The sequence below is a fragment of the Populus euphratica genome, unplaced genomic scaffold (genome assembly GCF_000495115.2).
Source record: "Populus euphratica unplaced genomic scaffold, PopEup_1.0 scaffold48.1, whole genome shotgun sequence".
NCBI classification, from domain to species: domain Eukaryota; kingdom Viridiplantae; phylum Streptophyta; class Magnoliopsida; order Malpighiales; family Salicaceae; genus Populus; species Populus euphratica.
Genome location: NW_011499879.1, coordinates 399,348 through 421,919, shown reverse-complemented (window position 1 = coordinate 421,919; position 22,572 = coordinate 399,348). Strand labels below are relative to the sequence as shown.

Genomic DNA, 22,572 nt, shown 5'->3' with positions numbered 1-22,572 from the left:
AAATCTGATTTGTGGTTTGATCCAAGACTAGATCCAGTTTATAGGTCGGGTTGACCATTAAACTGAATTAATGTAAGGATAAAAGTGATTATTATCATAATTTTAAAACAACCTAGGTCACGGGTCATGATGGTCAACCCGGCTTGACCTGAGACAAAGTAAAAATAAAAATAATTATTATCATAATTTTAAAACCTGACTTAGAAGTTGACTTGGGGTAAGACCTAGATCACTGGTTAGAAGGGTCAATTCAGGTTAACCCAAGTCAACATATGGATAAAATTTATTATTGTCATAGTTTTAAAACTTAGCTTTAAAATTGATTCACGACAAGGCCTAAGCCATGTGTTGGGAGGGTCAACCCGATTTTATCCAAGTTAATATATGGACAAATATGGTTATTATAGTTTTAAAATATGATTTGGAGGTCAATTTTGAAAACGGTTAGGATCACAAGTTGGGAGAATCAATTTGAGTTGACCTAAATTTAAAAAAATAATCGAATCAATCTTATTTTGATCAATTTTTTTTTAAAAAAAAGTCAAGTGATTTTTTACCTGTATTTTATCTCAAGTAGACCATGTCGCACGTTGACTCGAGTTTTTAATTAGGTCATGTTAAATCAATTTATTCTCTATTTTTTCTTAAATGTGACCCAATTTAGGCCTCAAGTAGTTCTAGTTCTATTTAGTAACTACCAAATAAAGACAAATTATCTAGTCTACTCTAAGGCATTCTAAACATAAGAGAAGAGAGTTATTTGTTCATGTTAATCCAATCAATATTGTCTAGCATACCAAATAATTAATTTGATAAAAAAATTATTAAAATTTTATCAAAAAAATTTAAAAAATGTTATCATGATCACAAATTTCATTTTTATTGAATAATTTTAATAAAAAATCTAAAAATAATTTTTATATTAAGTTCATCTATAATAATTAATGAAATGATTACTAGTATTTGTTTAAAAAAAATGCTATAATCTTATTTGAAAAAATAGAAAAAATTGAATGGCATTTAATGAAATAATAATTTAAACATTATTTTTTTTATTTTATTTCTAATTGGTATCTAAAAAAATAATTTAAAAAATTAAAAGACATAATAAAATGAGGCCAGACTTGTGGGCTTGGAAGGATAAAAGAAGTCTAAGTGTATGTGGGCCTATAAGGCTAATCTGGTATGCCTAGTCTTCTTGCTTTGTTTTTTCTTTTTTAATAAGTTGAATGAGATAATATTTGTTTTGTTTTTAAAACAAAATTTGCAAATAATGCATTGTCAACTTGTCAAGATTTCAATGGCTAAAAAAGTTAGGGTATGAGTTTTGGGACTTTAAAAAATCTATTTAAACAGATCTTTTACTTGAAAATATTTAAAAAACATATATAAAAAAACACCTAAATAAACATATTATTGATGTTGAAACACCCTTAAATGGATTAGAAAATTAGAATTAAACTAGATAATAAAAAGTTTCCTAAGAATTAATCTACTTTATTTGACAAAATAGTAGTAAAAAAAATGAAACTTCTCCTTTCAAGAAAAACCCAATGACACCAATATTAACTTTATTTTTTTGTTAGGTTTTAGTAAGCCAACCTTTTTCTCTTCTTCCATGTTTTTAAGATACTTGTTCTCTTTTCTATCCAAACAAAAAAATTAAATTTTAGGATCTAAATGCACTAAACTAAAAGAACAATGACAAATTATATAAACTAATCAATTTGAGGAGCAAACTTAACAGTTTTGTATGCCTTTTATGTCAAAGATTTTATTTTTTATGTCAAATCCAGTCCTTCATCTTTTAATTGTTTTTTTTTTTTAAATAAGCTAAAACTCAATTTATTAAAATTTGTCATTAATCCAATGTTGGATTATTTTACAAAATTCAGGGTAAGTGAGATAACATAAATTGGAAAAGATCCAAGTGCATAAATCCATGAAAAAAAAATTCAAAAGGGAGAAAAATAAATGGAAAATAAGTTTAGGGATAGAAGTTAACAGATCCAAGGAAAAAAAAATGGAAAGAACAGAAAAACATGAGAGAATAAACACTAGATGTTAGTAAACCGCCTATCTCTTTGAGTGTATAGTCTTTTGTAGCCATTGGCTTTGCGAGGCATCAAGCAACATGAAATCGAATCCCTTTAATTTACACACTACGCTGGGGTGGGATTATGGGAGCAAGAGGGCATGCATACCATTCTATAGTCCGAAGTCTGATGGACCTACTAGTGGAAAAGAAAAGGTTAGAATTAATAGGGAAGGCATGGTTTTTTACTTATAATGAAGAATTAATAGGGATTATAGGAGCAAGAGGGCATGCACTCAGAATGCACTTCTACAAGCCTTAGATGTAGCCAGAATGTACAAAAGTAGAATCATCTCATTGTTTGGAAAATAAACTGTTTAGAGCTATTCAATATTTGCAGAATTATAATAACGTAAGCAAAGTAATAATAAGCATGCATATAAAAAAATTTAATTAAATTTCACATGCATATACACAACATACAAATGTATCAAATTAAATAAGTAGAAAAAAATTAGAACAAATACTTGTAAAATTTCATATGAAAATTAAGAAATGAAGAATGTTGTTGTCAATTATTATATCCTTTTTATTCAAGGCTAAATTGATGCAAATTATTTCAATGCGAGCAGCCTCCGAGAATATTTCTAACAATAACACCTCAAGAACTTGCACTGCCTATCAAGATCTTTGAATTAAGAAGATAGACCCAATTTTCTCTCTACAATAACCAAATGTAAAGCTCTAAAATTACATAGTTGATAGAATGAAAAACAAGCAATAATGAAAATAGATAGCAGTAGACTTGCTCGATTTATTGTTGTGGCTCTGGACACTCTCCCCATCCTCTATGGGGACCTAGACTACTTAAATTAATTCCGACAACTAATCTAAGCCTGAGCTAGCTAAGCCTACACGTGTAGTTTGGAACCAAACTCCACATAACCTTTCTCTTCTACAAATTTTGGTGCTCTGCCAGGCTAATTTTTACTTTCAATGCACTGGTGTATAAGTGATTTGAAAATCTTATAATTTTTCGTTGTGGGATTAAGGTTTTTTAATTTAATTTTTTTTATCAACCTAATATAAATTAATTTTTTATTCATCTATAATTGGTTTCAAACATGTTAAATTTTTTTCAATAAAATCTAAATCCTAATCCTAAATGTGATTGGATCTCACTTTTAATTTAGTTTAAAATATTTTTATCAATCATGTATAAAAAAAAATACTCATGATTATGATTAGGAATATAATATGTTTGATGCAATTAAGGAAACATTTAAATTAAAAAAACTTAAGATGCTAGATGAAATTTTAATTTTATATTTATCTAATATATTTTTTTAAGTGATTTTTTTTAAACTCGTTATTATATTATGTTTAATTTTATTAAAACTTAAAAATAATAAAATTTAAATTTTTAACCGCTTTATCATTGAAATTATAATAATATCACATAATTATCCCAATCAGAACTTTAAATTATTTGATAAGGGTCTAAGAATTGTTTTATATTTCTCTGACACTATTCATTTCCAATTGCTTCAAGATAATTGTTGAATATTGGTGTGTTGGTTTGATGCTTCAAAGGCAGTGCATATGATGATGAATATTACATGAACGGATCATCATCCATGGATTATTTCCTATGAAAAAGAAAATGATGCTATATATGGCTATTGTACGAGAGTGTGTGAGAATATGTGTGTGTATCAAGCATTGAAAATTAAAAATGCATGGCATCTTTAAGTCAAGCGACCACCAATCTTACAAAAGCTCCTTCAGCTTAAATAGAGGAAAAGCTATGAATTTAGGTAGGGAGTGTTATTATTTCTATAAAGCCTGGAACAGCTGATTACCACAGGCAACAAAGAAACTTGTTACAAGTTAATATCAAAATATCAGTGGTAGAAGGAAGTGATACCATGCATACCCTTGCAACAAAAACATGAATAGTTTAGGTAAATGAGTTCTATTTCCCTGAGAAGAGATCTGCTAGTTTGCCATTATGCTGCGACAACTAGCAGACATGATCAGATTGGATAATATTTGACATAAAACACCACAAATTTACCTAAACTACCAACAAAAATTAAAGAAGGATATAGGAGAATAAATTGATGAATAAAAAGTGATAAATGTTTGTATATAGGAAAATTAATTGAATCAGGCGATAAAAAATGGTTCAGGTCACTGTGCGAGTTTGCCAACACATGTTGCAGTTACTCTGAAACGAAATGTATATAAATCATACAAAGAAATTATATAATACATCAGTGAAGGATGAAGAACATAACCTAATTAAGCAACACCTCAGAGTTATTTCTTTCATACATCCCTATGATATTTTTCATCATATGAAAAACACTTGGTAGTTAAGGCAGACCAACCTGAGGTGCCAGGAAGAGGAAGTCTAGCTAGCAAGGACAAAAATCTATCTTTCTTCAGTGGAATAAATCTCCCCAAGCAAATAAGCCAACTCTTCCTCGACTAATTTGTAGATCAAGATCACTAGACTATTGCGCTTGTTAGCTTCTGTTGCAGCTCAGAAATATCCAGACTTCTATTGATGAGCTCTACACTTTGGAATGATCAAAACTTGTTTTTGACAACTTTGAAAATTCAAATATTTCCCAAAAATAACTCTGTTTTCTGACGAAGGAGGCTCTGATACCAATTGTTGGTGGGAGAAACCACTTGTGGTGGGTTTTAAACACTCGGGGGGGGGAAAACACCCTCTTTTATTTCAAGAACAACAAACTTACAATAATGAAACAAAAGCTTATAATAACAACCTTTTAGTTGAAATGCAGCTAACAACACTGAACCCTTCTTCAATTAGAATTTCAAGCACTCTTGAAAGAGGAAACCCTTTTTTTGAGGCAGTGTTAATGTCAACCTCAACTCCAACACAACGAGTTCTGACTGTCAAGGTATCCCTCTCACAACCTTCCAAGTTTTCAAGAGCAGAAGAAGGAGACAAGTACCTTTTTAGTTCATCTTTCTTCAAGCACTCTTGAAAGAGGAAACCCTTTTTTCAAGGCAGTGTTAATGCCAACCTCAACTCCAACACAACAAGTTCTGACTGTCAAGGTATCCCTCTCATAACCTTCCAAGTTTTCAAGTGCAGAAGAAGTAGACAAGTACCTTTTTAATTCATCTTTCTTGTCAATCAGCTTTTGGATCTTTTCCTCTTGATGTTTTATATAGTTTACTGTCTAGTGAATGTGATCTGATATAGATCTCTTTCCCTGAAAACATCATAAACTTATATTATCTATCTGTTAATCAATCTATACATAAAACTAATTAGCTTGGCCAAACAAAGAAAAAATAAGTAAACTATGTAATTAACACAACAAATTAAGATTGAAGGGGAAAAAAATAAAAAAAATCAAATTTCTTTCATCATTTGATGTTCGATCAATCAGGAACAAAATATGACCTTGAGATATTTAAGGGGGAGAAGGCGTCGTAGGGACCCATAAAGGTTAGCCATTCCTTGCCTTCTTTGTCTCTCAATGTCTCTATGGATGATTTTCTTCTTGTTGTTGTCATTAGGGTTTTCATCTTTGACAGATCCAAGAGCGATGGATGATTTACGGCGCCGGCCATGTTGAGTTTTGTTGGCAAGATCGTGGCAATCTTCATAAGGTCTTAATGGAACTTTATCTTTAGGTGTTGTCTGTTGTTGGGATGCAAAAGAAGAGAAATATTGGACAAGATCATCAGTGCTATTGTCGTCTATCTGAAAAACTGATGAAATATAATCCATGATCAATGCTCAAAATTTTCTCCCTATCTCCCTTTTGCACGCCCACTATTCTTTTCAAAGTGTAAGTCCTTGAATGGGATATCTCTTTAAGGGGCCTAAGGTTCCAAATATTTAGTGATTTTAATTACATGAACAAGCTTATCTCACGGTGACTTCGCTTTCAAAACCACCTAGCAGGGCTTCTTTTATATATTTGTTTTTTCATAAAACGTAGCTGGTATTTAATGCAATGTACATTTGAGGGCTGCTAATTTCCTAAACCTATTCACATTCACATGCATGAAGGAAACAGCTAGCCTTCTGCAGTGTGGGACATGGAATAGGTTTAACATCTTAATTTAATTCCCATCTGGAAAATTAGTTGCCACCAAAAACCTTACAGAAAGCAGACATATTATCAACCATTGATCATGCATAATATTTTATGGTTAACTCTGTTTGCTCAGTGATCGAACCAGTAAACTAACATGATTCTTCGCAAGGTATATGTGACAATTATGTTTAATGATTTTCTTTTCTGATTTGCTTTCCAAAAAATATAATTGCAGGAATAAATTTCCTTATGAATGCTTTAATTCATAACGTATGGTTTATCAAGGACTCAGTCAAGAGTAAAACTTGATTTCAGTACATGAAAGCTTGGCGAAAAAATATTACATTTCATTGTTAAAAATATAATTGCTAAACATATCCCTATAGTGTTTAATGAAATATATCAAATATATAAAGAGTAAATCGTAAATTATTTGTCGCGCGCTAACTTAGTTTTTCTTCTAGTTTCATCAATTGTTATTTTTCCTGAATCGTCATTCATTTCTTGTCAAGATTCTCAATCTCATCCACTACATACAAAATTAAAATTGAATTTGAAGGGGCTAATGTGAACATTTAAAAAAGAATTAGCAGTCAACTTTTGTCAGATGATTAACTTATAATTTTCAAAAACAGAAGGATCAATTTCAAAAATCGTAAAAAAGAAAAAGAAAAAGAAAAAAAAGAGGCAAGAGGGGATGGTATGGAGAGAAGAGAATATCCCACAATATAAAGAAGATACGCAGAATAGAAAATGTGAACAATATCTTAATATGGATCTTCTTCGAAATGGAAAATGGATCAACGTGTGTGACATTGTTTCAAGGCAAGATCAAGACAAAATCATTTGCCAATACAAGAAGTGATGGGGAAGGCTACTTCTTGTTTAATGATATCGATCATTGTTCGGTAGGAGAGGGAACATGATGAGGTGTGAATTTTGGTTAGGAGGGTCCAGCGATTCAGAAGTGTGTGGATACTTAGACCCATTCTTTCTGGCATAATATTAATAACGATCTGCCAGTAACATATATATATATATATATATATATATCTGCTAAAATTTAATCAAGGGTCAAATTCATAATTTATTTAATGAGCCCACGAGGGAGGGGCATCCTACCAAATTGTTCTTACTGTGTATGAATTGTGTATTCCCTTGATATTTTCTCAGCCTCAAAATACATGAAATGAGATTTGCTTTCTTTAATTTTTGATCCTCAATTCTGAATTCTAAACTCTAAAACCTTGTTTGACTATGAAAACGAAGACTATCCCTTTACATATTTTAGGAACCCATAAGCCATGCAAGAGATGTCAAACAAACCTTCACAAATTAATTGTGAATTATTTAGAAGAAACAAACTAGCTAGTTGTACCAAATATATATGTTATTGATAAATCACAGCAAGTTATATCAAGTTAGTAATTAAAATTTTGTTTATTTATTGGAAAGTATTTTTTTTAAAAAAAATAGATTTATGCAAAGTGAATTATTTTTTAATATATATTAGTGTTATAAAAAATAAATTAGAAAAAACTTTCCAATATTTGATTATATCATAGAAAATTAGTTAAAAAAATAAATCATTGATATTTTATTTTTTTCAAGTTTATTTAAAGAATGAGATGATATCTTATCGCTAATAAAGTTGGAGAGGATAGAATTATAAAAATCTTATTTTATTAATTTTTCTAAAGTTGGAGAGGATAGAATTATAAAAATATTATTTTATTAATTATATTTGGTTATATCATAGAAAATTAGTTAAAAAAATAAATCATTGATATTTTATTTTTTTCAAGTTTATTTAAAGAATGAGATGATATCTTATCGCTAATAAAGTTGGAGAGGATAGAATTATAAAAATCTTATTTTATTAATTTTTCAAATAAAATAAATAAAAACTAAAATAATGAAGAACATATTTGATAGATAAAAAAGTTAATAAATGATGAAATTTAAAAAAATACAATTTTATAAATTATTTTAAATAAAAATAAATAGCAATCAAAAGAATATGGATCAAATATGATAGATAAAATTTTTCAATTACAAAAATAATAGGAGAAAAGTAAATAATAACAAAAAATAAGAATCGAAGCGGAGTTTTTAAGTTTTTTTGGTGATGTAATGACTTTACTATAAAAGTCATATATCATGAGAAAAAAAATATAATAATTATAGATAACAATCCCTATTTTTTGATTTAGATCCTTCAAAATATATTATTAAAAAATATATTTTATAAATTATAAATTTTGAGCCAATTAAAGATAAAATAAATTTTTTGAAATGTGAATTTGTTATGTGCAATCTTTTTTTCATCATATTATTATTTTTAAAGGAACATAAAAAGAAAAGATATTGGAATTTAAGATTATATATAGAGTAATTAAGACATATATTTAATATGGTAAAAGTCATTACAAGAACGGTGAAGTGGGAATAACACCACCTTTCTCTTTGTTATAATTTTCTCTTGGATTAGCCATTAAAGGAATGGAATTAGTTTCTACTCAACCAAAATTATAAATAGTAAAAAAACAAATTATCATGCAAAAAAAAAAAATCATGAAAGGCACATGCACATCTGATTGGATCAAGTTTACTAATTACTTTAAAATTGAACACTTTTTGTTAATAACTAATATGTGACCCGTGCTCTATCATGGGTTAAATAAAAAAATTAAACAAATTTTTTTTGTTCAAAAGATGTAATTATGTTTTAAAAAAGATAAAAAAAAAACAATATTTAATAATAAAAACACAAAAGAAAATAAGCTAAAAAAATGATGAAAACCAATGGTAACCTATTAAGTCGGTGGCACGAGTCATTTGACTAAAAACAATAAGTTTGAAAAAATCTCAACGTCTAATATTTAACTAATTAAATATTAAAAGATAAGATTAAAAATAAAAACTAAATATACAAAATAATAATAATAAAAAGGAAGCAATTATAAGCCCAAAAAAACATGAGTCCGTTGTTGTGGGGCAATGTCGAGACTTGCGATACTAAAAGAGTGCCTCCTAAGAGGTGTTGGAAGGAAAAGGAAAAGAAAAAAGAAAAGAAAAAGGGTTTTAGGTTTTATCATATGATTAAGATTCAAGAGTTGCCACCTAATACTATGGTTATTATGAGGAAATCTATGGTTTGTAAAAATTTAAGTAAGAGACTGATTGTGCAAAGGAAAGACGCATCACCCTCAATATACCTTACCTGAGGTAGACTGCATTATTATTTGATTGTTTTTCTAGGTCAAATTTCAATTCATTGATCTTTTTATAAGGTCTAAGAAAGATCTTTCTTTTTAAGGAAGTCTATATCTTATTGGGTGAAGTTCTAACCATTATAAAATTTAAATCTTAACATCATATTTATTTTGAACTTTGTATTTTTAATGTTGGAGAATATACTCTATTATGTAGTTTTATACCTCTAAATATTAAAGTCTACATCTAAACCCTAATATAAAATGAACAAAATAATTGGTGAAGTGTTTTTGATATTTTTGTCAAATCCTAATGGATAATCATAAATTAGTTATGATATCTTTTTTTTTAATTTTTAAAATATGAGAAAGAAGCATTTTTTTTTTTTTGTTTTTATAAAAAGTATACTTAAAAAACTTCTAGAATTTAGTTGTATGCATGAAAATTTTTTTTTTTGTTTTTTGAAAGAGGAAATTAATTTTAAAAATTTTGAGATTTTTTTTAATTTAAAAAAATAAGAATGTTTTGAAGAAAATTGAATATTTTAATATTAAATTTATATCTTACAGTGTAAATATATAGTCCAATATTATTCAAAATTTATAGAAAAATATGTGAGAAAATAAAAAAAAATTGAAAGGACTTTTTAATTTTTTAATATATAATATTATATTTTTATTTATATGGGGTTAGGTTGGACCCAACCAGGTTGGGTTGCCATCAGCCCAGTAAGTCTTGCCTTCTTTTTTGTTTGGAGCTGGGCTAACATGGGTCTCGCTCAAGTCATGAGTTATTTATTTCAATCGTTGCATGCAGAATGATTGCCACGAAAAGGGAAGTGGGAAGGAAGATGAAGGAGAAGGAGAGGAAAGTTATTTAGTGTAATGGTCGTTATCGTGATGAGGACATCTTGTTGGTGGCTTAGTAGGTATCGGTGGAAAAAATGATAGCCAACATCAGTTGTGGGAGGAAGGAGAAGAAACTTATAGATAAGAGAGCAAAGCTTATGGTGGCTATTCTTTCATTGACAAGGAGTTGGGTTGGTGTAGAAGGTTAAGATGCTTTTATTCACGACTATGCTGTGGTGGATGTGGATGAAGAGGCAACGAAGAAAGAGGGAAAAAAAAGGTTGTGGTGGAAGCAAAACTAAAGGTGGGCTAATTTGTTTTGTCAATGTTGGACCTGATTTTTTTCTCCTTTAGTCTATGAAATCCACACCTATTTATAAAGAATGGATAATGAACATTTCATCTTTATTGGTGCCAAATCTTAACTCTTGATTTAATATGGATGGACCCTAATCATTGGTTTCAGAGTGACTATCATAGGCTGTCAAATTTGCTGAAAATAAAGGTTGGTTGGGTTGGCAATTTTCGGGTAGTGCCAAAAATAAAGGTTGGTTGGGTTGGCAATTTTGGGGTAGTGCCACAACCAACCACTGTGGTATCAATTAGATAAAAATAATCAAACTGGTATGTAGCTAGTCAGGTGTTAGGTGATCGTTTACATGTAAGTTTTGTTAAATTTGATGGAGGGATGAAACATTAAATACTTTGAAAAGAAGGCCATTCAAGCAGCTTCTCTGTGAAGAAGATGGACAGTTAACCCAAAACGGCGTTGTTTTATTCAAGTTTATTTTAGTCTTTTGATTTTTTATTTCTCTTAATTGCATCCTTGATTAGCTTTAAACTTTCAATTTTGTTCAATTTTTCCCCTAACAAACTTCAATTTCAACCACGGATTTTAGCATCCTTTTTATTTTGGTCCTTACTTTTAGATCTTTTTTTAATTTAACTCTTAATTGACCATTAAATTTTCAAATCTCTTCAATTTCATACCTAATTTTAGCAAATTAGATCCCTAGAGTTAGACGCCTTTTCCAATATGGTTATTGGCTTTAAATTTTTGCAATTTAGCTTTAAATTGACCCAAAAACTTTTATTTTTTTTAATAATTTTACCCCTAATTTCAATTAATTGACTTGGTAAAAGTTAAATTTAGTCTTCTAAAATTTTAATCTTCTTAATTAAGCCTAAATTGGGCTCTCAAACTTAAGTTTTCACTAATTAAACCTCTAATAAAATTAATTTGAACCCAAATGAATTCTTAAACATAATTAAACTTTAATTTGCCCATAATTAAATCAAATTGGCCAATTAAAAATCTAATTATGTTCATAAGCTTAATTTTTATACAAATTCGTCCAATACTAATTTAATTTGACCTTAAATCTATATTGTCTTTTTAGTTTTTGGTGAAATAAGGTACAATTAGGCTTGTAATTCCATTCAAAATTGCAGCTTGATTTTTTCTACATATGTAATCTTCTCAGTTTACTTTCATCAAAATTTCAGTCTTTTTGCTATTTTTGTTTTATTTTTTAGCTTTATTTTGAAAAAAGAAGAAGATGAATTTAGAGAATAACTTAGAAATGGGTTATGACACTTGCCTAGGTCAACCCTTTTAACCCATGAGTTAGGTTATGAAATTGGAATAACTCAACAAAAAAAAATCATGAAATTCAATTATTAAAAAAACCAAAGAATAAGTCAAAAAAATAATTGGTGCCAATCCTTGTCTCAAGCTATTTGATAAAAAACATCATATGTGAAAAAAAACCATAAAGACCAATTCTCAACAAATCAAATATTGAAAGATGGATTTTTAAGAAAAAAAAATAATCACATAAAAGGATCTAGAAAAAAATAATAATTAGAAGCAAAAAAAAAAAGAGCACAAGTCCACCAGGGTTATCTTGCTAAACACACGGTGTAAATTATGAGATCGAGATAACCCTATAAAAAAAAAACCATAAATCCTATATAAAATATAAAATTAATGTCAAGTAATGAGATAAAAAAAGATGTGAACTCATGTTAGCTTATAAAACCTATGATGCGAGTAATTTGATTGGAAACACATAACCTGAAAAAACCACAAAGCTCAAATTTCAATAAATCAAGTGTTAAATGATAAAATTTAAAATAAATTAATAAAAAAGATTTAAAAAAATAAAGATCAAATTTGAAAAAATAATAAAAGAGAGGATGAATAATTTTGGATTGAAGAGATAAATTGAAAAGAAAATTCAATTCCATGAAAGAACTAAAAAAAATACCAAAAGATTGAGGGCCAAATTAATTTTTTTTTATTAAAGGATGAAATTAAAAAGAGTTGAAAGTCTACAAAATAAACAAACAAGAATTGAAGAAAAAAAGAATCAAGAAACAATTTGAACAAAAACACAAAAAATATAAAATTAAATTGAAAGATAAAACCAAAAACAAATAAAAAACATATGAAAAAGCCTTTTTGTTTGGAAATGAGTTTTTGGGTTTTTAAGAGCAAAATAGATATTTCACACCAAAATCTAAAAATATCACTCATCCTCTTTGTCCTTTTCACTTTGATTTTCTACCTTTCAATCTCACCCTTCCCTAATAAATTAATCAAAATTAACCAATGTTTTATGAAAATTAATAATAAAGGGTAGATAAAAAAAAAACATTATGGACAATACGTCCATAATATTTTGTGAAGGGATTCACAGTGCATTTGGCATAATGAATTCTCCACATGTTTTTTATTTAGTTATAATGGGTATTATATAACTACTTAATTTTGTTCACCATTTTTGTTTTACTTATACATTCTTAATGTTTTTTTTTTCAACATGTTAACTTAATGAGAAATAAAGGCATTCAGACACGTGTTTTATTGATAACTTATAAAATAAAAATTTGAATTTTTTTTGCTTCAAATTATTTTTTTGTTGTTTTTAGATCATTTTTATGTGTTGATATCAAAAATAAATTTCAAAATATAAAAAGAAATTATTTCAATGCATTTCCAAATAAAAAACAATCACTACTATAATGTGAAACAGATTCTTAGTTTTATCTCTATAAATGAGTATTCTATGATTACTTTAATTATATGTTTTTTTCCATACTTTATAACATTTGGTATCCAGGTTAAAACAAAATTATACAAGATAATTTCAATCATGCTGGTCTTGTGCATATATTTCATATCGAAGTTTCTATTTTATCTCATCTAATCAAAGAATTACTAGTTTACACGATCTAATCAAAGAATTACTAGTTTACATGACCACACTATGTTGGGGTGGATCAATAAAAAATTTGAACATAACAAAAAATATCTAGGTCATAAAAAAACTATTTTGTATTGTTATTTAACCTAGCCTAGCATATCAACTTTAAAGTATCCTAATACAACTCCTTTTTTAACTATGTTTAAAATTAATTCATATAAGAGTTGGCCTGAAGTGACCTAATTTATTTGGTCAGTTTAAAGACAACCTAATCAAGCGATAAAAAAAGTTTAAGAATTAAATTAAGAAGGCAAAAAAAAAAACCCTTAAGACCCAAATCTTTTCCTAGCACTAATTTAAAATTAAACTATATGAAAGTTGTTTCAACATAACCTAGGCTAGATGGCTAATTCAAAGCCAACTTGATTGAGTAGTAAAAAATAATCTAAGAATGAAATTAAAAAAAGAAGAAGCTGAAATTCATTAAAGAAAACCTCTTGACCTTACTCCTTGCCTTTAAAATTAAATCGTGTGAGAATTGTCTCAATATGATTCAGTTAATTTGGCTGGTTCAAATATAACTCAAATGAATGTTAAAATAATAATAATCTAAGGATAAAATTAAGAAAAGAAAGTCTGAAATTTATTTAAAAAAACCTCTCAACCCTACTCCTTACCTTTAAAATTAAATCATGTGAGAGTTGTTCTAATGTGATTTAGTCAATTTGGTTGGTCCAAATGTAACTTAAATAACTATTAAAAAAAATCTAGGGATAAAATTAAGAAAAGAAACAAATGATATTGAAAGAAAAAATTGAAAAAAAAAACATAAACTAAATTGAAATAAAAAGATAAACCATTAACTTTCCCATATTTTTTTTTTGGTATTGAAGGGTAATATAATCATATCTAAATTTCTAAGAAGTGTGTGTATATATATATTTGGTTTTGTTTAATCGAGTCCCATGTATATATCAAACACATTCGCCGGAGTTAATTAACAAGTGAAAAGTGTTACATTCTTGATGTAATCAATTATCCTAGGAGTTTATTAAGTTTTATCTTTTACTTTATCTCATTTTTTTTAAATCACATTTTACTTCCTTAATCAACTCAAGATCTAAACAAGAATAGAAAAATAAACTTACCTTCCTATATAATAACATAAAACAAACAATATGTCGTTTTCCTAAAGATTGTTTCAATCAAAGACCAAAAAACCTTGTGTCCAATCTTGGCAAGTTCTAGCACTTTATGCCCGTGGCCCAAAAGGACTTTGATGGCTTACATGATCTATGATTACAGCGAAGACTCTAAATGTTTTCACCAGGGTTTCCGATCCGAGTGCAGACGAGATACATTTCTTTGAAGCAATTATTAAGCATCGGTTGGTTCTTCCCTTCTTCTTTTTCTTCTTCTTTTTTTTTCATTATAATTTTTTCAAAGTTAGTAAAAACTCTTTATTTTTTGTGCAAATAGAAGTTTAATAACAAAAGGGTACTTGATAATATAGTTATGATTATTTTTTGAAGTGTTTTTCACTCAAAAAATTATATTAAAAATATTTTTTATTTTTTAAAAATTATTTTTAAGATTAGTATATCAAAATAATTTGAAAACATAAAAATATATTAATTTAAAAAAATAAATTTTTTTAAAAATATTTTTAAGACACTAAGCCCAAAATAAATCAATTTTATTTGTCCACAAATTTTTTTTCCCTCCACACAGATCCAATCAATTTTTTATAGGGCTTTATTCCCTCTGATGAAAATAATTTATTAGGGTTTCAATTTAAAAAAAAAAGGATTTGGGAGATTGGTGCTTGTGCAAGTTTCGGAATTTATCTATCGAAGGTGCTTAAACGTTATTTGAAATTGTGTTTCGAATAACGTTTTATACATATATAAAATTTATATTTTTATTATTTTAATATCAAATAAAATCTTTAAAAAATAAAAATATTATTTTTATATATTTTCAAATAAAATATTTGTTAAAAAATAATCATCATTTATACTTCCATAAAATCCCCCCCCCCCCCGTAAAATTTGCGCTGTCCATCTCTGTAAGGAAGCGGAGATTGGCCAAGCGAATGGTTCTTTCTGTATTGTTTTGTTTGTTATTTCACTGCCGACCCATTCTTCACCAACTCCACATACCTTTTAAGCTTATTTATGTATTCTTTAATTTGTTCACATCGATCTTATTCTTGAATGCAATTGGTCATGTTTATTATACAAATATTGACAAAAAAATCACCCAGGAAGATGTCAGGCTCTTCCTTGAATCCTTTGGCAGAGAGGCTCATAGCTTGCATGCTTATGCAGAGAGATTACATATCGACAAAAATGGCATATGATATGTTTGTTAAAATACTTCACAGCATCAAGCTTTGAAAGCATGCTATAATAAATAGATTGTTATTTTTTATTTCATGATATCTTTATCATTTTGACGTCTTGGGAGTTCTGTAGTCATTATATTAAATGAAATATAACGATGATCTTGTACGTAATTAAATGTTTTTTATTAATTTTTTTATGCCATGTAAAAAAATATTATAAACATGTAAAGCTCATCATATATTCTGTAATTTTCAGAACTATAAAGTCAAAATATAAAATTAAATAAAATATAGGATATTCAGATTAATGAAGCTGCCTTCTAAAAGCTGTATAGGAACTTGTAATATAGCAATATTCACTCCAAGAGAATTATGTTTCGTACAATTTTTTATTTAAAATATTTTTAATGTTTAAGCTATGAATATATTTCAATTTTAATGTAAGTTGACCTTGTTTATTTTATGAGAGTGGTAGTTAAAGAAGATCATATTATCATGACTTAATATTAGTTTTTCTAAAATAAAAAGATTAACTAATTATTTTATCATATTTAAGATTTTGAAGTTAATTATCTTAAATGAATGGTTATCCAAAGAATGTCAAAGGCATGGGTAAGCAACACAACATTTATAAAAACTTTTACACACGCGCGCGCACGTACACGCACACGAAACGCTCCTCACCATCGGATGGTTTCAACCAAATGAATCTGCACCGACCAATAAAAAGAAAAAAAGAAACCCAGAATAAACAAACAAATAGCGGTAAAAAATCAAAAGTGTACACGTGCGGCGGTGGTGTAGAAATAGCAGGGTGTGTTTTTCTTCAGTTTGGGAGAGGGAAGAGGGAGAAGGGGAAACAAAAAAAGAAAAGGGCTAGGGCTCCAAGAAACAAGTCCAACAGTACACACACTTATCTTGAAAAAATAGAAAAACCGACACGCGTACAAATCCGTCTGTTCCTCTCTTCACTACGCTTCGCTTGTTTGCTTCTGAGGTGAGAGTTCTCACTTCCATTTCTACTTTAGATTTCTCAACTTTGTTTTGTTTTCTGTTTGTTGTAAAGGTGAAGGAGATTATTTCTTCTTCCTTTTCTTCTTGAATTATGTTTTTTTTTCTTTGTGAATAAGAAAATATGTGAAAATGCAGGAAAATCTTGATAAACTGATGCTTGAATATCAATTGGGAGTTTCCGAGCCAAATGCTATTTTGTTGCTTACTGTTTTTTAATTTTCCTCTAATCTTTCTCATTGACCAAACATAGGATTTCTTTTCTTTTCTTTTTTAGTGATGAAAACGAGGGTAAATTGTGATGAGATTTTTATTGGTAATTTCGATTATTGGACCGGAGAGTTTAGGGTTGAATGAAATGGTTTGGCGGAGGTGGAAAATATAGTTTCTATGTGAGGAAGGTGGATGATCAAAGAGCTTTTTATCCTGGGCTTAACTTCTACAAACATTGCATTTGTAGTACCTAGTAAATTGGATTTACGGGGCAAGTTTGGAATGTGCGCATTGTATTTGTATTCTTACTGCTGGTATTGCTGTTTCCTTTTTGTGACAATGAGATAGACGTCAATTGGCACCTTGTAATCTCCCTCCCTTCGAAGATTCAGGGAGTTGGGGTTGGGTTTCAAACCAAAACAATATGGTTTTGGGTTCTGTTAAGTACTTTCTTGGTGGTTGTTTTGAGTTTCAGCGAAAGACTATTTTATTGTAATGTCATTGTTCTGGCTTTTTTTGGTGCTGTTTTTGTGTGTGTGCTCTGTATGCATCTTGTTTTCTAGAGGCACATCTCTTTTTCGGTGCTTTTAAATTTTTGATACATTGAAATGAAAAAAAAATCATGGATAGGCCCTGCATTGTGAGTTGGGACATAGGAGGCCAAGAAGGATATGTCTTCTGATAGTGCAAAGGAAAATGCATCTGTAGTTGATTCTTCGGTGACTGAATGGAAGCATGACATGGGAAACTCTGACGATCCAGGTAATGAAACAGTACGGCTTCTCATTATATTTTCCTCGTGTATTGTAATTTCCTTATTCTATCACGCCTTGATGCATATCTACTCCCTTAAACTTTCATCGTCCCCATTGGCATGGATGCATCATCAAGGAGATGATAGTGGGCTGGGCTGGAATGTTAACCATCCCTTTCTTGCTCCACACCCCCCCCCCCCCCCCCCCCCCCCCCCCTTTCTTGATGCTTACAATAGACATTTATTTGGGACGCTCTTGTATCAGTGTGGGAATTATTTCATGAATGATCTGCAAATATCCATCTGATTCACGTCAATAATTACATCAATGTATCCATTGAGTAGTTTAAAAATCATAGGTGGATCATAGATATCATTTAATCAATACCTGTATTTTCCTTTTGGGATAATTCCTATCAGAAGTGATGTAGATATAGCTGTCAGCACCTTGGTTCTGTTGGTCATCTATTTACTTGACTTCATCCTTTACTGGGCTTGGGACTGGCTAATATAAATTAGACTCTGCAAACCTATAAGGGCTCAAGCATTCCTCGGTAGTTTCCACTAATGATTTTTGAAGAATTTGCTACTTCATGGGACGTAGGAGATGACTTATTATTGGTGTTGATTTTGATTTCTTATCTCTATGCATAAAGGAATTGTCAACGTTACCCCATGGAATAAGGTTACTCCATGGATTAAGGTGAGCTCCTGTGGTTTAGCCTGATAGGTATTGAAGGGCCTTGTTGAAACTTGAACTTGAGCAGAATAGGTGGACTATGCTCTTTATTTGTCATTTAAATGGGCTCTCATTGTACACCTTGCTTACTTTATTGTGATTGGAAATGACGCTGAGGAAGTGAATAGTGTGAAATTTTGCCTAGATACTTTCTCGGACGTGAGGGAGCCAGATTAGAATAATGTATATTTTGCTCCCTAAGAAAATATGTGCTATATTTTATTGAAGAAAACTCAGATGTTGGGATACAAGCATGTTGATACTTATATTGAGCAAATCACAGGACTGGGGGAATCATTGACAGGACCACTATTCTCCAACCATGGACACAAGAAGGTGAAACCATGCATGGCTGGTGGTTGGGTTGGTTCTGTTGATGAAAAAGGTCTACTCTTGATGCTGTACTGGCTTTTTATGTAACCTGGCAATTCAGAGGACAATAGGGTTTTTTTATGTAACCTGGCAATTCAGAGGACAATAGGATAATAAATGGTTTGTTGGTTGAGCACAAAGGAAATTTAGAGCTATGTTTGATGGGGTCTGGAAGTTTTATGGTTCATATTGTGTGACAAGAATTTCATGTTAACTGGTGATTTATTGTGATAGAGAAAATAGTGATCAGTATTGTGGGCCCATGATCTTGTTCAGCGTTGCAGAACTAATGTATCTTTTGATTGATAGGCACTTTTTCAGTAGTTCAATGTGGACTTGATTTGCCCACTATATATGAGCATTGGCATGCATTTCAGTTAAGGTTTGTAAGCTTTGGGCTACTGCATGCGATGGTATAAGGGGTATATATGATAGTGATTATATTTTCTCAGCCCTTTTTCAGCCATGCATTTTCTCTCTCTTTTCTGACTTTTTCTCCTCCTCTTCTTGAACTTTTCACAATCACATTCATGTGTCAGAATGCATATTAAGTTTAACATAGGATCTTTGTTTCTTGTCAGAAAGCCCAAGCTACAAAGGTAATGAGGATGGCTATCCTATTATGGCTGAAAAAGCTGGTCATGATCGGGTGGGAAATTCATCTATAAACAAAAAGAGAAAATTGTGTAATACAAGATATTTCATCATTAAGAGTTTGAATCAGCATAATATCCAACTATCAATTGAGAATGGGATATGGGCTACTCAAGTCAGGAATGAACCAATTTTGGAAGAAGCCTTTCATGTAAGATCCCGTTAATTTTAAAATGTCATGTGGTGCTTTCTTAATCTTGATGCTTTATAGAGAAGCATATGCCTGTCTTGCAGAATTCTGGTAGAGTCATTCTAATATATAGTGTCAACATGAGTGGTTTCTTCCAAGGGTATGCCCAAATGATATCTTCTGTTGGGTGGAGGCACGACAATTTATGGAGCGAAGGAAGTGGTAAAAGTAATCCTTGGGGTCGCAGTTTTAAGGTTAAGTGGCTGCGATTAAATGACTTGCCTTTCCAAAAGACGCTTCATCTCAAGAATCCACTGAATGACTACAAACCTGTTAAAATTAGCAGAGACTGCCAGGTGTCTCTTTTTTGTAGAGTGCTTTTATACTCCTTGCTGCACTTATAAGTTGTTAATTGTATAATTGCAATTCTGTTCTTCCAGGAACTACCTGAAGATATAGGAGAGGCCCTTTGTGAGCTAATTGATGGGGAGAGAGACACTGATAGCATGGTGAGAAGGTATTATTTTCCTGTAAGCTTCAAGCTTATGCATTTTGCCAAAATTAAGCAATCCAGTTTTTTTGTTTTGAATTCTCATAGCAACAGTTTTCCCAGGGATGATCTTCCTATGAAAAGGCCTTGCATTGATCCTTCATCTTACACAGGAGATGGAGAGTATACTATCCCTCCACTGCAGATGCCTTGGGGCAGGACACCCACACCTTATCCTTCCTACCTCTACCAGCAACATGATGAAGCAAGTAGATTTCATTTAGCACATCAGGGACCTACTGGTACTGGTTTCACTGACAATGCTCTTAGCTCTTGTGCTTCAAAAGTTGCAAGGATGAAACAGTCTCGAAACTCCACTAATTTGCGAATACACTGTGAAATGCCTTCACGAACTGATATTTGGGGTTTGTCAGCAGAAAGCCCTCTTGCTAGTACTCTGACTGATGATGATTTTCTTGAAATGGTATGACGTTTCCCACCTTAGTTTCTCTGAACTTGGAAGAAGAAAACATATACAAACTTGGTTATTGTGTTTCTTCTTTTATGAGATATTTTATACACTTTTCTGTGGATTGGATAGATGAAATAAACACAAATTGGAAGTGATCTCAATATCTTGCATCTGATTCTCAATTGTTAACGTTATAATCTTTTACTTATTTTCATATTAGTCAACATTTCCAAATCTCTCATGAAGTAACAATCAATTTTCATTGGATTAGATTACATAATTAATTGAACTCCAACCCCTGCATCATCCTCTTTCTTTAATGTCTAAAGGAAGAATTATTCATTCTAATGTTAATCTTTCTAGATCAAGAAGGGTGTAGCATGCTGCAAAACCGTTCATCAAGCATTACACACATCTGGTCAAATAGACATGGAATCCACAATAAATTTTAGGTTTCACATGCTTTATCCCATTCATGGCTGCTGCAAGATAAAATATGAAGAGTGGTTGTGGTGAATGGCGATGTATATTCATTGTTCTTGACACTCAAATTTATCTTTTTGTAGATGATCGTCTGTTATTATATGTGAAATTGGCACAATTATCTTCTGTTGAGAACACTTAATGATGATAGATTATCCTTACACCTTTTACACCCTTAAATGTCTTTACCTTTTACACCCTTAAATGTCTTTTTCCTGATTTTTGCAGACATATGAAGAGTACCTGGAAGTCCATAGCAGGAGCATCAAGCAATTAAATCCCCCTGTTAGTATGCTTGTCTGCAAATATCTTACTGAATTGAACGAGTGCTTTCTGAAGATAAATATTGATATAATAATCCTGTCAAAATATTTATGTACCCCACCAGCAATTGATGCTTGTTACAAGTGATTTATACTTTGCAGATCAGTGGACAGTATTCTATTTCAGAACTTCTATCTTCCAATATTTGTTGTTTTGATTTTTTCTAAGCAAATGATATCTTCTTAGTGTTGAATTGTTTTATTAGTAATTTTTATCATGTGCCTATTTTTCAAGTATACCACTGGTCCATCGGTTGGGCCTTCAGATTACTGGTGTGAAAACTCGCTGGTTGATGTCAGCAGTGTCATAAATACAGCTATTGCAATTGCCATTATATACTATATTGGTGCTGACATGCATCTTTCAAGAAAATCTACACCTGCCAATGCGAAGTATATAAACTTAGCTATTGTACCTTTGACAGGCAGCTGGACCATCTCAGACAACACATGAGCCTTCAAGAAGTAAGAAACATGATGGCAATTTGTAAGTTCATGTCTTTTTTTTTTTTCTGGAAACCCAAATTTGTGATCGTATAAATCTTTCTTTGCTGATTTAATGATGTATTTTGCAGAAACTCAAGTTTTGTAACTGACCTTGGCCGCCCTCGTAAAAGGTCACACTCACGTAATTCATCTGAGAAATGATTGAATATCCACCAGAGATCGAGGTAGTTGGAGTTTCTCCTGATGACAGGGTTGTATCTGGTGAAGTGTTAGAATTTGCCATAAGGCAGGCACTCAGTCAGTTGTATCCCAGGAATCGGGACTCATGTTGTCATGTTGTATACTTATGTACTTTATTCGACGATCTGATTACATAGTAGATTTTTACTGGGGGTTTGTGACCAACCTGTACAGAAATTAAATTGGCTACGCTGTTACTAATTGTGTTATTTCATTTTTTTTCACCCTTCCCTCTCTGATGGAGGGTGGATTTGTGTAGTGCTGAACTAGATTTAGATACTCAAATGCCTTCGTTTTGGTTAGGCATAACATTCTTTTGACTGAAGGACAGTATAAAATAGGGATGTAAAATAGTTAGCCTTTTAGTATGTCTTCCAATGCCATAAAGCTCTGAACCAACGGTTGTGAATAGAATATTAAGAGCATGTACACAAGTTTGGAAGCAGTTTTCAGAATGATTGGCGGAGGTATTGAAGTTCTTGTACTTACTGAATTCTA

At 30.5% G+C, this 22,572-nt stretch overlaps 2 protein-coding genes across 5 annotated transcripts; one reads left to right on the top strand and one right to left on the bottom strand.

Annotated features, from left to right (window-relative positions):
• Positions 1 to 5,089: 5,089 nt before the first annotated feature.
• LOC105128967 (transcription factor bHLH125) lies at positions 5,090 to 5,931 on the bottom strand. Its single transcript, XM_011030828.1, has 2 exons — positions 5,484 to 5,931; positions 5,090 to 5,289 (listed from the first exon to the last, which is right to left on the bottom strand). The coding sequence occupies exons 1-2, from the start codon at positions 5,811 to 5,813 to the stop codon at positions 5,257 to 5,259; spliced, it is 363 nt and encodes a 120-aa protein (XP_011029130.1). The 5' UTR covers positions 5,814 to 5,931; the 3' UTR covers positions 5,090 to 5,256.
• A 10,597-nt stretch (positions 5,932 to 16,528) lies between these two features.
• On the top strand, positions 16,529 to 22,546 carry LOC105128966 (YTH family protein). 4 transcript variants are annotated; one of them, XM_011030825.1, is made up of 9 exons: positions 16,529 to 16,732; positions 17,590 to 17,732; positions 19,417 to 19,640; positions 19,724 to 19,975; positions 20,060 to 20,136; positions 20,224 to 20,593; positions 21,293 to 21,349; positions 21,813 to 21,874; positions 21,963 to 22,546. In XM_011030825.1, exons 2-9 carry the CDS (start codon positions 17,642 to 17,644, stop codon positions 22,033 to 22,035), a joined length of 1,206 nt encoding a protein of 401 aa, XP_011029127.1. In that variant the 5' UTR covers positions 16,529 to 16,732; positions 17,590 to 17,641; the 3' UTR covers positions 22,036 to 22,546. The 4 variants fall into 4 exon arrangements, with proteins under 4 accessions (XP_011029127.1, XP_011029129.1, XP_011029128.1 ...); XM_011030826.1 differs by having other exon boundaries at positions 16,530 to 16,743; positions 17,601 to 17,732; positions 20,233 to 20,593; XM_011030824.1 differs by having other exon boundaries at positions 16,530 to 16,743; positions 17,601 to 17,732.
• Positions 22,547 to 22,572: the final 26 nt, after the last annotated feature.